The sequence below is a fragment of the Oncorhynchus kisutch genome, unplaced genomic scaffold (genome assembly GCF_002021735.2).
Source record: "Oncorhynchus kisutch isolate 150728-3 unplaced genomic scaffold, Okis_V2 Okis06b-Okis10b_hom, whole genome shotgun sequence".
Classification (NCBI taxonomy): domain Eukaryota; kingdom Metazoa; phylum Chordata; class Actinopteri; order Salmoniformes; family Salmonidae; genus Oncorhynchus; species Oncorhynchus kisutch.
In genome coordinates, this window is record NW_022261983.1 from 20976966 (window position 1) to 20991990 (window position 15025).

At 47.0% G+C, this 15025-nt stretch overlaps 1 protein-coding gene across 1 annotated transcript in view; it reads right to left on the bottom strand.

Annotated features, from left to right (window-relative positions):
* The window catches only part of LOC109886807 (unconventional myosin-XV-like), a 202711-nt gene that overhangs the window by 22871 nt on the left and 164815 nt on the right, over positions 1-15025 (bottom strand). The window contains exons 42-48 of the mRNA XM_031813775.1: positions 14551-14666; positions 13122-13257; positions 9827-9942; positions 6944-7062; positions 5699-5840; positions 4177-4288; positions 4015-4089 (exon numbers count right to left, since the gene is read on the bottom strand). Coding sequence (XP_031669635.1) covers positions 4015-4089; positions 4177-4288; positions 5699-5840; positions 6944-7062; positions 9827-9942; positions 13122-13257; positions 14551-14666 — 816 coding nt within the window. The remainder of the gene's footprint in view (positions 1-4014; positions 4090-4176; positions 4289-5698; positions 5841-6943; positions 7063-9826; positions 9943-13121; positions 13258-14550; positions 14667-15025) is intronic.

The following is a 15025-nucleotide window of genomic DNA, read 5'->3' on the forward strand; positions in this document are numbered from 1 at the left end:
CCCAGTCATGTGAAATCCATAGATTAGGGCCTAATGAAATTATTTCAATTGAATGATTTCCTTATATGAACTGCAAATCAGTAAAATCTTTGAAATAGTTGCATGTTGTGTTTAGGGTCTGTTGTTTAGCATCTAGCAAGAGGCCGTTGTTGTTTAGCGCCTAGCAAGAGGCTGTTGTTTAGCATCTAGCAAGAGACTGTTGTTGCTTAGCACCTAGCAAGAGGCTGTTGTTGTTTAGCACCCAGCAAGAGGCTGTTGTTGTTTAGCACCTAGCAAGAGGCTGTTGTTTAGCACCTAGCAAGAGGCTGTTGTTGTTTAGCACCTAGCAAAAGGCTGTTGTTTAGCACCTAGCAAGAGGCTGTTGTTGTTTAGCACCTAGCAAGAGGTTGTTGTTTAGCGCCTAGCAAGAGGCTGTTGTTTAGCATCTAGCAAGAGGCTGTTGTTGTTTAGCACCTAGCAAGAGGCTGTTGTTTAGCACCCAGCAAGAGGCTGTTGTTGTTTAAGCACCCAGCAAGAGGCTGTTGTTTAGCATCTAGCAAGAGACTGTTGTTTAGCACCTAGCAAGAGGTTGTTGTTTAGCATCTAGCAAGAGGCTGTTGTTGATGTTTAGCACCTAGCAAGAGGCTGTTGTTTAGCACCTAGCAAGAGGCTGTTGTATATTAGCTGTGTTTTTGTAGCCTACATGTGATGGGAGAGTTTGAAAACAAATCCCCACTGGATGTAAATAATAATGATGTCATTCTGCCAGGTAAGCATATGCTACTTTGTGGTTAAAATGTAATTAAGAAGGTTCCTGGGAAAGCCTTTCCACTCCTCCGAAACACGACCCCGCCTAGACGCGCTACTTCTTGACACACTGCTCGCTTAACCTGGAAGACAGTCGCACCAATTTGTCATAGGAAACACCGTATAGCTAGCTATCGAAGTCAGCCTGCACTGCGCCCGGGCCGCCAGAAGGAGTCGCTAGAGTGCAATGTGACAAGGGCAAAGCTGGGCCAATTGTGCGGCGCCTCATGGGTCTCCCAGTAGCGGCCGGCTGTAACACAGCCCGGGATCGAACCCGGATCTGTAGTGACGTCTCTAGCACTGCAATGCAGTGCCTTAGACGGGTAAACTTGATAAATTATTCAATATTTTGTCTGTGTATTTCAGATTGAATCAAGGCAGTAGAACGTACCAGAGGACACCAACATAGAGCTCCTTCAGCAAACAAAATGTGAACTCCAGGGGCGCCTGGCTACTTATTCTATTTGGCTGGTTACTCTATGTACCTGTAGAAAACACTGGCTGGCTACTCTGTGTACCTGTAGAAAACACTGGCTGGCTACTCTGTGTACCTGTAGAAAACACTGGCTGGCTACTCTGTGTACCTGTAGAAAACATTGGCTGGCTACTCTATGTACCTGTAGAAAACACTGGCTGGCTACTCTGTGTACCTGTAGAAAACACTGGCTGGCTACTCTGTGTACCTGTAGAAAACACTGGCTGGCTACTCTATGTACCTGTAGAAAACACTGGCTGGCTACTCTATGTACTATATATACTGTACCAAGAAAGATTCACCACACCAAACCACCAGCCTCCACACACAGAGAAAGATGAACAAAGTTTTCATGTACTATATATACTGTACCAGATCTACATGTCCTATATATACTGTACCAGATCTACATGTCCTATATATACTGTACCAGATCTACATGTCCTATATATACTGTACCAGATCTACATGTCCTATATATACTGTACCAGATCTACATGTCCTATATATACTGTACCAGATCTACATGTCCTATATATACTGTACCAGATCTACATGTCCTATATATACTGTACCAGATCTACAGTAGTCTACATGTCCTATATATACTGTACCAGATCTACAGTAGTCTACATGTCCTATATATACTGTACCAGATCTACATGTCCTATATATACTGTACCAGATCTACATGTCCTATATATACTGTATCAGATCTACATGTCCTATATATACTGTACCAGATCTACATGTACTATATATACTGTACCAGATCTACATGTCCTATATATACTGTACCAGATCTACATGTCCTATATATACTGTACCAGATCTACTGTAGTCTACATGTCCTATATATACTGTACCAGATCTACAGTAGTCTACATGTCCTATATATACTGTACCAGATCTACATGTCCTATATATACTGTACCAGATCTACATGTCCTATATATACTGTACCAGATCTACATGTCCTATATATACCGTACCAGATCTACATGTCCTATATATACTGTACCAGATCTACATGTCCTATATGTACTGTACCAGATCTACCGTAGTCTACATGTCCTATATATACTATACCAGATCTACAGTAGTCTACATGTCCTATATATACTGTACCAGATCTACTGTAGTCTACATGTGCTATATATACTGTACCAGATCTACTGTAGTCTACATGTCCTATATATACTGTACCAGATCTACATGTCCTATATATACTGTACCAGATCTACATGTCCTATATATACTGTACCAGATCTACTGTAGTCTACATGTCCTATATGTACTGTACCAGATCTACATGTCCTATATATACTGTACCAGATCTACATGTCCTATATATACTGTACCAGATCTACATGTCCTATATATACTGTACCAGATCTACATGTCCTATATATACTGTACCAGATCTACATGTCCTATATATACTGTACCAGATCTACATGTCCTATATATACTGTACCAGATCTACATGTCCTATATATACTGTACCAGATCTACATGTCCTATATATACTGTACCAGATCTACATGTCCTATATATACTGTACCACATCTACATGTCCTATATATACTGTACCAGATCTACATGTCCTATATATACTGTACCAGATCTACATGTCCTATATATACTGTACCAGATCTACAGTAGTCTACATGTCCTATATATACTGTACCAGATCTACAGTAGTCTACATGTCCTATATATACTGTACCAGATCTACATGTCCTATATATACTGTACCAGATCTACATGTCCTATATATACTGTACCAGATCTACATGTCCTATATATACTGTACCAGATCTACATGTCCTATATATACTGTACCAGATCTACAGTAGTCTACATGTCCTATATATACTGTACCAGATCTACATGTCCTATATATACTGTACCACATCTACATGTCCTATATATACTGTATATATACTGACAGTTTAAGAAGGGGCAAGACAGACAGACAGACAGACAGACTGTTCACAGTCAGGAAACATGTCTGAGACCTCCAGACTTTAGCTCAGTGGGACTAGACAGTCCCAACAACAGCCCAGTCTGAATCCAGACTTTAGCTCAGTGGGACTAGACAGTCCCAACAACAGCCCAGTCTGAATCCAGACTTTAGCTCAGTGGGACTAGACAGTCCCAACAACAGCCCAGTCTGAATCCAGACTTTAGCTCAGTGGGACTAGACAGTCCCAACAACAGCCCAGTCTGAATCCAGACTTTAGCTCAGTGGGACTAGACAGTCCCAACAACAGCCCAGTCTGAATCCAGACTTTAGCTCAGTGGGACTAGACAGTCCCAACAACAGCCCAGTCTGAATCCAGACTTTAGCTCAGTGGGACTAGACAGTCCCAACAACAGCCCAGTCTGAATCCAGACTTTAGCTCAGTGGGACTAGACAGTCCCAACAACAGCCCAGTCTGAATCCAGACTTTAGCTCAGTGGGACTAAACAGTCCCAACAACAGCCCAGTCTGAATCCAGACTTTAGCTCAGTGGGACTAGACAGTCCCAACAACAGCCCAGTCTGAATCCAGACTTTAGCTCAGTGGGACTAGACAGTCCCAACAACAGCCCAGTCTGAATCCAGACTTTAGCTCAGTGGGACTAGACAGTCCCAACAACAGCCCAGGCTGAATCCTAGTTGTTTCCTCACACAGCAACCAGAACACAACCAAACATGACGGGGTGTTAGTCACATGCAGGTCAACCACACACACAGGCCCCACCCACCAAACTCAGGAGTATCTCTCTTTAGTTCCTCCAGCAACATGACCTTCTTCCTGACGATGCAGCCGTAGCATCGGCCTACACCACACAATACAATGAGCAACACAGCTAACACAATGGGGACGTGTGTGTATCTGTGTGTGTGTGTGTGTGTGTGTGTCTCACCCTCCTCCAGCCCCTCCACGCTGTGTAATCTGATGATGTCTCCCTTGTGGAAGCTGAGCAGAGTTCTGTCCTCTGTGATGTAGTTCCTCACTGCGACCACATACTCAGAGTCCTGGGGAAAAAACATCCCATTTGTCCAAATCAATCTGGACGCAGAAAAAGGGGATGATGTGTCCATCCTTTCTATCAGGTTGTAGAGTGAGTCCTGTTGAATGAACATCACTTTCCTACCTGTCTCACCCTCTACCCTGTCTCACCCTCTAACCTGTTTCACCTGTCTCACCCTCTAACTTGTCTCACCTTCTAACCTATCTCACCCTCTAACCTGTCTCACCCTCTAACCTGTCTAACCTGTCTCACCCTCTAACCTGTCTCACCCTCTAACCTGTTTCACCTGTCTCACCCTCTAACCTGTCTCACCTGTCTCACCCTCTAACCTGTTTAACCTGTCTCACCCTCTAACCTGTCTCACCCTCTACCCTGTCTCACCCTCTAACCTGTCTAACCTGTCTCACCCTCTAACCTGTCTCACCCTCTAACCTGTCTCACCCTCTAACCTGTCTAACCTGTCTCACCCTCTAACCTGTCTCACACTCTAACCTGTCTAACCTGTCTCACCCTCTAACCTGTCTCACTCTCTAACCTGTCTCACTCTCTATCCTGTCTCACTCTCTAACCTGTCTCACCCTCTAACCTGTCTCACTCTCTAACCTGTCTCAACCTCTAACCTGTCTAACCTGTCTCACCCTCTAACCTGTCTCACCCTCTAACATGTCTAACCTGTCTCACCCACTAACCTGTCTCACTCTCTAACCTGTCTCACTCTCTAACCTGTCTCACTCTCTAACCTGTCTCACCCTCTAACCTGTCTAACCTGTCTCACTCTCTAACCTGTCTAACCTGTCTCACCCTCTAACCAGAAAAAGGGTGATAATGTGTCCATGCTTTCTATCAGGTTGTAGAGTGAAGCCTGGACTCCTGTTGAATGAACAGAATCACTTTCCTACCTGTCTCACCCTCTACCCTGTCTCACCCTCTAACCTGTCTCACCCTCTAACCTGTCTCACTCTCTAACCTGTCTCACTCTCTAACCTGTCTCACTCTCTATCCTGTCTCACTCTCTAACCTGTCTAACCTGTCTCACCCTCTAACCTGTCTCACTCTCTAACCTGTCTCACTCTCTAACCAGTCTAACCTGTCTCACCCTCTAACCTGTCTCACTCGCTAACCTGTCTCACCCTCTAACCAGTCTAACCTGTCTAACCCTCTAACCTGTCTAACCTGTCTCACCCTCTAACCTGTCTCACCCTCTAACCTGTCTCATCCCCTAACCTGTCTCACCCTCTAACCTGTCTCACCCTCTAACCTGTCTAACCTGTCTCACCTTCTAACCTGTCTCACCTTCTAACCTGTCTCACCCTCTAACCTGTCTAACCTGTCTCACCCTCTAACCTGTCTAACCAGTCTCACCCTCTAACCTGTCTAACCAGTCTCACCCTCTAACCTGTCTAACCTGTCTCACCTTCTTCAGTTCTGTGATGAAGTAGTCCACCATGTGTTTAACCTGTGGAGCCTTGGCGGAGAACAGAATCAGCTTCTCATTGGTCAGGTTAAACTCCAACATGTTCTTAGATGGAATGGACACAAACAGGATGTCTGCGTAACTATGGAAACAAAAACAGAAACAAACAGGATGTCTGCGTAACTACAGAAACACACAGAAAAACAAACCGGATGTTCGAGTAACTATGGAAACACACAGAAAAACAAACATGATGTCTGCGTAACTATGGAAACACACAGAAAAACAAACAGGATGTCTGCGTAACTATGGAAACACACAGAAAAACAAACAGGATGTCTGCGTAACTACGGAAACAAACAGGATGTGTGTTTATTTATCCTTTATTTAACTAGGCAAGTCAGTTAAGAACATTCTTATTTTCAATAACGGCCTAGGAACAGTGGGTTAACTGCCTGTTCAGGGGCAGAACGACAGATCTTTACCTTGTCAGCTCGGGTATTCGATCCAGCAACCTTTCGGGTTACTGGCCCAATACTCTAACCACTAGGCTACCTGCGGCCGCATGTGTATGGGTGTGTGTGTGTTAATGTGTATGTGTGTGTGTTAATGTGTATGTGTGTGTGTTAATGTGTGTGTGTTAATGTGTGTGTGTGTTAATGTGTGTGTGTGTGTGTGTGTTAATGTGTGTGTGTGTGTTAATGTGTGTGTGTGTGTGTGTGTGTGTTAATGTGTGTGTGTGTGTTAATGTGTGTGTGTGTGTGTGTTTGTGTGTGTGTGTGTTAATGTGTGTGTGTGTGTGTGTTAATGTGTGTGTGTTAATGTGTGTGTGTGTGTGTGTGTTAATGTGTGTGTGTTAATGTGTGTGTGTGTGTGTGTGTTAGTGTGTGTGTGTTAGTGTGTGTGTGTGTGTGTGTGTTAATGTGTGTGTGTTAATGTGTGTGTGTGTGTTAATGTGTGTGTGTTAATGTGTGTGTGTGTGTGTGTGTGTTAATGTGTGTGTGTGTTAGTGTGTGTGTGTGTGTGTGTTAATGTGTGTGTGTGTTAGTGTGTGTGTGTGTGTGTGTGTGTTAATGTGTGTGTGTTAATGTGTGTGTGTGTGTGTGTTAATGTGTGTGTGTTAATGTGTGTGTGTGTGTGTTAATGTGTGTGTGTGTGTGTTAATGTGTGTGTGTTAATGTGTGTGTGTGTGTGTTAATGTGTGTGTGTGTGTGTGTTAATGTGTGTGTGTGTGTGTGTGTGTACCTGTAAGGGTGTAGCACTCTGAAGTAGTCTGGGACAACAGCGCTGCTTCTCACCATCTTCAGCAGCTTGATGCCTCGATGAGACACAGAGACCACCTGCACCCCAGTACCCACACTGCCCTGCAACACACACACACACAGTTATGAGACCACCTGCACCCCAGTACCCACACTGCCCTGCAACACACACACACACACAGTTATGAGACCACCTGCACCCCAGTACCCACACTGCCCTGCAACACACACACACAGTTGTGAGACCACCTGCACCCCAGTACCCACACTGCCCTGCAACACACACACACAGTTATGAGACCACATGCACCCCAGTACCCACACTGCCCTGCAACACACACACACAGTTATGAGACCACATGCACCCCAGTACCCACACTGCCCTGCAACACACACACACAGTTATGAGACCACCTGCACCCCAGTACCCTGTTAAGGGAATGTTTATCAATGATGACTAATTGTGTGTACATTTCAATCTGGACTGACTAGTCCAACACACACACACAGTTATGAGACCACCTGCACCCCAGTACCCTGTTAAGGGAATGTTTATCAATGATGACTAATTATGTATACATTTCAATCAGGACTGACTAGTCCAACACACACACACAGTTGTGAGACCACCTGCACCCCAGTACCCACACTGCCCTGCAACACACACACACAGTTATGAGACCACATGCACCCCAGTACCCACACTGCCCTGCAACACACACACACAGTTATGAGACCACCTGCACCCCAGTACCCTGTTAAGGGAATGTTTATCAATGATGACTAATTATGTGTACATTTCAATCAGGACTGACTAGTCCAACACACACACACAGTTATGAGACCACCTGCACCCCAGTACCCTGTTAAGGGAATGTTTATCAATGATGACTAATTATGTGTACATTTCAATCAGGACTGACTAGTCCAACACACACACACAGTTGTGAGACCACCTGCACCCCAGTACCCTGTTAAGGGAATGTTTATCAATGATGACTAATTATGTGTACATTTCAATCAGGACTGACTAGTCCAACACACACACACAGTTGTGAGACCACCTGCACCCCAGTACCCTGTTAAGGGAATGTTTATCAATGATGACTAATTATGTGTACATTTCAATCAGGACTGACTAGTCCAAATGCTATCATGTGCTGGACATGTATGAATTTTCTCTCTTGCTCCCATTCCCAATTGTATATAATATAGTCAGGAGTTTAGAACAATGCCTTGGTACAAATGAATGAACTATCTCCAGATGGCAGGGACGGACTATCTCCAGACTGTCTAGAATGCTGATTTACAGTGACTGACCTTGGCTTTAGGCGAGGAGGGATGAGAACTATAGGACCTCTCTACCAGTGTCATGAAGAGATAGAACATTTAGAAAACGCTGATGTCATTTTCAGTTTATTACCTGTGGTAAAATGTGTATGAAGGCAGTACTCTCTTGAATTAAATGCTGTTACCTGACTTTTAAGACCGGGGCTCTGTCCATTCTGATAAAATAAAGGGTCTTACAAACCCTTTATGCATTGACAGAGTGTTTAATTTTGATTGGGAAATAAAACTGAGGAATTTAGAATTCCTTCAACATACCCACACTGCCCTGCAACACACACACTCTGTCAAAATCAACAGGCTGAGATGAGACACAGAGACCACCTGCACCCCAGTACCCACACTGCCCTGCAACACACACACTCTGTCAAAATCAACAGGCTGAGATGAGACACAGAGACCACCTGCACCCCAGTACCCACACTGCCCTGCAACACACACACACAGTTATGAGACCACCTGCACCCCAGTACCCACACTGCCCTGCAACACACACACTCTGTCAAAATCAACAGGCTGAGATGAGACACAGAGACCACCTGCACCCCAGTACCCACACTGCCCTGCAACACACACACTCTGTCAAAATCAACAGGCTGAGATGAGACACAGAGACCACCTGCACCCCAGTACCCACACTGCCCTGCAACACACACACTCTGTCAAAATCAACAGGCTGAGATGAGACACAGAGACCACCTGCACCCCAGTACCCACACTGCCCTGCAACACACACACTCTGTCAAAATCAACAGGCTAACACACACACACAGTTATGAGACCACCTGCACCCCAGTACCCACACTGCCCTGCAACACACACACTCTGTCAAAATCAACAGGCTGAGATGAGACACAGAGACCACCTGCACCCCAGTACCCACACTGCCCTGCAACACACACACTCTGTCAAAATCAACAGGCTGAGATGAGACACAGAGACCACCTGCACCCCAGTACCCACACTGCCCTGCAACACACACACACAGTTATGAGACCACCTGCACCCCAGTACCCACACTGCCCTGCAACACACACACACAGTTATGAGACCACCTGCACCCCAGTACCCACACTGCCCTGCAACACACACACTCTGTCAACATGAACAGGCTCACAAACACACACAGTTATGTAGCGACCTCAACCCAACACCTAGCGACCTCAACCCAACACCTAGCGACCTCAACCCAACACCTAGCGACCTCAACCCAACAGCTAGCGACCTCTACCCAACACCTAGCGACCTCTACCCAACACCTAGCGACCTCAACCCAACACCTAGTGACCTCAACCCAACACCTAGCGACCTCAACCCAACACCTAGCGACCTCTACCCAACACCTAGCGACCTCTACCCAACACCTAGCGACCTCTACCCAACACCTAGCGACCTCTACCCAACACCTAGCGACGTCAAATGTGTAATGTGTTGTGTTGACAGTCACTGGACACGGGTAGGAGTCCTGGGTGGAGCTACCCCAGATATAGCTACGGTATATAGGCTCACACACACTCACCGAGGCAGGGAACAGTCGTGAGAAATATATTTCCCAGGAGTCTCTGGCCATCGTCACGATCTTCTTCTTCACACTCTCATCCTGTGTGGCTCCATCCTGACCCACCTGGTGCTCCACTAAACACACACACACACACACACACACACACACACACACACACACACACACACACACACACACACACACACACACACACACACACACACACACAGTCACACACACACAGTCGTGGTGTTGTGTGGTGGGTTGTGGTGTTGTGTGGTGGGTTGTAGTGTTGTGTGGTGGTTTGTGGTGTTGTGTGGTGGGTTGTGGTGTTGTGTGGTGGTTTCATGGTGTTAAGTGGTGGGTTGTAGTGTTGTGTGGTGGGTTGTGGTGTTGTGTGGTGGTTTCATGGTGTTATGTGGTGGGTTGTAGTGTTGTGTGGTGGGTTGTAGTGTTGTGTGGTGGGTTGTAGTGTTGTGTGGTTGGTTGTCGTGTTGTGTGGTGGTTTCATGGTGTTATGTGGTGGGTTGTAGTGTTGTGTGGTGGGTTGTGGTGTTGTGTGGTGGGTTGTAGTGTTGTGTGGTGGGTTGTGGTATTGTGTGGTGGGTTGTGGTATTGTGTGGTGGATTGTGGTGTTATGTGGTGTGTTGTGGTGTTGTGTGGTGGGTTGTGGTGTTGTGTGGTGTTGTGTGGTGGGTTGTGGTGTTGTGTGGTGGGTTGTGATGTTGTGTGGTGGGTTGTGGTGTTGTGTGGTGTTGTGTGGTGGGTTGTGGTGTTGTGTGGTGGGTTGTAGTGTTGTGTGGTGGTTTGATGGTGTTGTGTGGTGGGTTGTGGTGTTGTGTGGTGGGTTGTGGTGTTATGTGGTGGGTTGTGGTGTTGTGTGGTGGGTTGTAGTGTTGTGTGGTGGTTTGATGGTGTTGTGGTGTTGTGTGGTGGGTTGTGGTGTTGTGTGGTGGGTTGTGGTGTTGTGTGGTGGTTTCATGGTGTTATGTGGTGGGTTGTAGTGTTGTGTGGTGGGTTGTGGTGTTGTGTGGTGGTTTCATGGTGTTGTGTGGTGGGTTGTAGTGTTGTGTGGTGGGTTGTAGTGTTGTGTGGTGGGTTGTAGTGTTGTGTGGTGGGTTGTAGTGTTGTGTGGTGGGTTGTCGTGTTGTGTGGTGGTTTCATGGTGTTATGTGGTGGGTTGTAGTGTTGTGTGGTGGGTTGTAGTGTTGTGTGGTGGTTTCATGGTGTTATGTGGTGGGTTGTGGTGTTGTTTGGTGGGTTGTAGTGTTGTGTGGTGGGTTGTGGTGTTGTGTGGTGGGTTGTAGTGTTGTGTGGTGGGTTGTGGTGTTGTGTGGTGGGTTGTGGTGTTGTGTGGTGGTTTCATGGTGTTGTGGTGGGTTGTAGTGTTGTTTGGTGGGTTGTGGTGTTGTGTGGTGGGTTGTGTGGTGGTTTCATGGTGTTATGTGGTGGGTTGTAGTGTTGTTTGGTGGGTTGTAGTGTTGTGTGGTGGGTTGTGGTGTTGTGTGGTGGGTTGTGGTGTTGTGTGGTGGGTTGTAGTGTTGTGTGGTGGGTTGTGGTGTTGTGTGGTGGTTTCATGGTGTTATGTGGTGGGTTGTAGTGTTGTGTGGTGGGTTGTGGTGTTGTGTGGTGTTGTGTGGTGGGTTGTGGTGTTATGTGGTGGGTTGTGGTGTTGTGTGGTGGGTTGTAGTGTTGTGTGGTGGGTTGTGGTATTGTGTGGTGGATTGTGGTGTTATGTGGTGTGTTGTGGTGTTGTGTGGTGGGTTGTGGTGTTGTGTGGTGGGTTGTGGTGTTGTGTGGTGGGTTGTGATGTTGTGTGGTGGGTTGTGGTGTTGTGTGGTGTTGTGTGGTGGGTTGTGGTGTTGTGTGGTGGGTTGTAGTGTTGTGTGGTGGTTTGATGGTGTTGTGTGGTGGGTTGTGGTGTTGTGTGGTGGGTTGTGGTGTTATGTGGTGGGTTGTGGTGTTGTGTGGTGGATTGTAGTGTTGTGTGGTGGTTTGATGGTGTTGTGTGGTGGGTTGTGGTGTTGTGTGGTGGGTTGTGGTGTTATGTGGTGGGTTGTGGTGTTGTGTGGTGGATTGTAGTGTTGTGTGGTGGTTTGATGGTGTTGTGTGGTGGGTTGTCGTGTTGTGTGGTGGGTTGTAGTGTTGTGTGGTGGGTTGTAGTGTTGTGTGGTGGGTTGTAGTGTTGTGTGGTGGGTTGTAGTGTTGTGTGGTGGGTTGTCGTGTTGTGTGGTGGTTTCATGGTGTTATGTGGTGGGTTGTAGTGTTGTGTGGTGGGTTGTAGTGTTGTGTGGTGGTTTATGGTGTTATGTGGTGGGTTGTGGTGTTGTGTGGTGGGTTGTGGTGTTGTGTGGTGGTTTCATGGTGTTATGTGGTGGGTTGTAGTGTTGTTTGGTGGGTTGTAGTGTTGTGTGGTGGGTTGTGGTGTTGTGTGGTTGGTTGTAGTGTTGTGTGGTGGGTTGTGGTGTTGTGTGGTGGGTTGTGGTGTTGTGTGGTGGGTTGTGGTGTTGTGTGGTTGGTTGTAGTGTTGTGTGGTGGGTTGTGGTGTTGTGTGGTGGGTTGTAGTGTTGTGTGGTGGGTTGTGGTGTTGTGTGGTGGTTTCATGGTGTTATGTGGTGGGTTGTAGTGTTGTGTGGTGGGTTGTAGTGTTGTGTGGTGGGTTGTGGTGTTGTGTGGTGGTTTCATGGTGTTATGTGGTGGGTTGTAGTGTTGTGTGGTGGGTTGTGGTGTTGTGTGGTGTTGTGTGGTGGGTTGTGGTGTTATGTGGTGGGTTGTGGTGTTGTGTGGTGGGTTGTAGTGTTGTGTGGTGGGTTGTGGTATTGTGTGGTGGATTGTGGTGTTATGTGGTGTGTTGTGGTGTTGTGTGGTGGGTTGTGGTGTTGTGTGGTGTTGTGGGTTGTGGTGTTGTGTGGTGGGTTGTGATGTTGTGTGGTGGGTTGTGGTGTTGTGTGGTGTTGTGTGGTGGGTTGTGGTGTTGTGTGGTGGGTTGTAGTGTTGTGTGGTGGTTTGATGGTGTTGTGTGGTGGGTTGTGGTGTTGTGTGGTGGGTTGTGGTGTTATGTGGTGGGTTGTGGTGTTGTGTGGTGGATTGTGGTGTTATGTGGTGTGTTGTGGTGTTGTGTGGTGGGTTGTGGTGTTATGTGGTGTGTTGTGGTGTTGTGTGGTGGGTTGTGGTGTTATGTGGTGGGTTGTGGTGTTGTGTGGTGGGTTGTGGTGGTTTGTGGTGGGTTGTGGTGTTGTGTGGTGGGTTGTAGTGGTTTGATGGTGTTTGTTTTGTTTTGATGGTGTTTTGTGGTGGTTCTAATGGTTGGTACCAAACAGAGCCTTCATCTTGGTCCTCTCCTCCTGAGTGATGCGGAGGCAGGCCTCTGAGAAGGTGTCGTGGACTATCTGTCTGAACAGCAGCTCCAGCAACAGAGGAGTGTTGAAGTTGTCTTTAGGGTAGAACACCTGCAGTACCACACCATCAACATAGACAATATCAAGACTTGGAATGAGCTCATTGGTTGGGCAAACAATTATTTTACTTGTTCCTAATTGGCTTGAAGGATCATGACTGATTGTGACTGATTGATACCTTCCTCAGGTAAATCTCCCAGGGTGTGTTAGTGTGTGTACCTCCTTCCTCAGGTAAATCTCTCGGGGTGTGTTAGTGTGTGGGCCCCTCCTTCCTCAGGTAAATCTCTCAGGGTGTGTTAGTGTGTGGGCCCCTCCTTCCTCAGGTAAATCTCTCAGGGTGTGTTAGTGTGTGGGCCCCTCCTTCCTCAGGTAAATCTCCCAGGGTGTGTTAGTGTGTGGGCCCTTCCTTCCTCAGGTAAATCTCCCAGGGTGTGTTAGTGTGTGTACCTCCTTCCTCAGGTAAATCTCTCAGGGTGTGTTAGTGTGTGGGCCCCTCCTTCCTCAGGTAAATCTCTCAGGGTGTGTTAGTGTGTGGGCCCCTCCTTCCTCAGGTAAATCTCCCAGGGTGTGTTAGTGTGTGGGCCCCTCCTTCCTCAGGTAAATCTCCCAGGGTGTGTTAGTGTGTGTACCTCCTTCCTCAGGTAAATCTCTCAGGGTGTGTTAGTGTGTGTACCTCCTTCCTCAGGTAAATCTCTCAGGGTGTGTTAGTGTGTGGGCCCCTCCTTCCTCAGGTAAATCTCTCAGGGTGTGTTAGTGTGTGGGCCCCTCCTTCCTCAGGTAAATCTCACAGGGTGTGTTAGTGTGTGTACCTCTTTCCTCAGGTAAATCTCCCAGGGTGTGTTAGTGTGTGTACCTCTTTCCTCAGGTAAATCTCTCAGGGTGTGTTAGTATGTGTACCTCCTTCCTCAGGTAAATCTCCCAGGGTGTGTTAGTGTGTGTACCTCTTTCCTCAGGTAAATCTCCCAGGGTGTGTTAGTGTGTGGGCCCCTCCTTCCTCAGGTAAATCTCCCAGGGTGTGTTAGTATGTGTACCTCCTTCCTCAGGTAAATCTCCCAGGGTGTGTTAGTGTGTGTACCTCTTTCCTCAGGTAATTCTCCCAGGGTGTGTTAGTGTGTGGGCCCCTCCTTCCTCAGGTAAATCTCCCAGGGTGTGTTAGTGTGTGTATCTCTTTCCTCAGGTAAATCTCTCAGGGTGTGTTAGTATGTGGGCCCCTCCTTCCTCAGGTAAATCTCTCAGGGTGTGTTAGTGTGTGGGCCCTTCCTTCCTCAGGTAAATCTCTCAGGGTGTGTTAGTGTGTGTACCTCTTTCCTCAGGTAAATCTCCAGGGTGTGTTAGTGTGTTTACCTCCTTCCTCAGGTAAATCTTCCAGGGTGTGTTAGTGTAAGTGTAGTGTTCTTCACTGCTCCTGTGGTGTAGCTGGGTCTGGCTGGTCTCTTCCTCTACAGGCAACTCTCTGGACACTATAAACACAAACACCAACACAAACACACACACAAGAACAATGAAAATTGTCTGGTTCAGTTCAGGACTGATTCTAGTTATGGTCTGGTTCAGGTCTGGATCTAGTTCAGGTCTGGTTCTAGTTGAGGTCTGGATTTGGTTCAGGTCTGGGTCTGGCCAGACCTGAACTATAACCAGACCTGAACCAGACCTAAACTACAACCAGACCTAAACTATAACCAGACCTGAACTACAACTAGGCCTGAACTAGAACCCACCAGACCTGCACTAGAACCTGAACTAGAACCAGACCTGAACTAGAACCAGACCTAGGTTGTAGCTCAGGTCTGGTTGTAGTTCAGGTTGTAGTTCAGGTCTG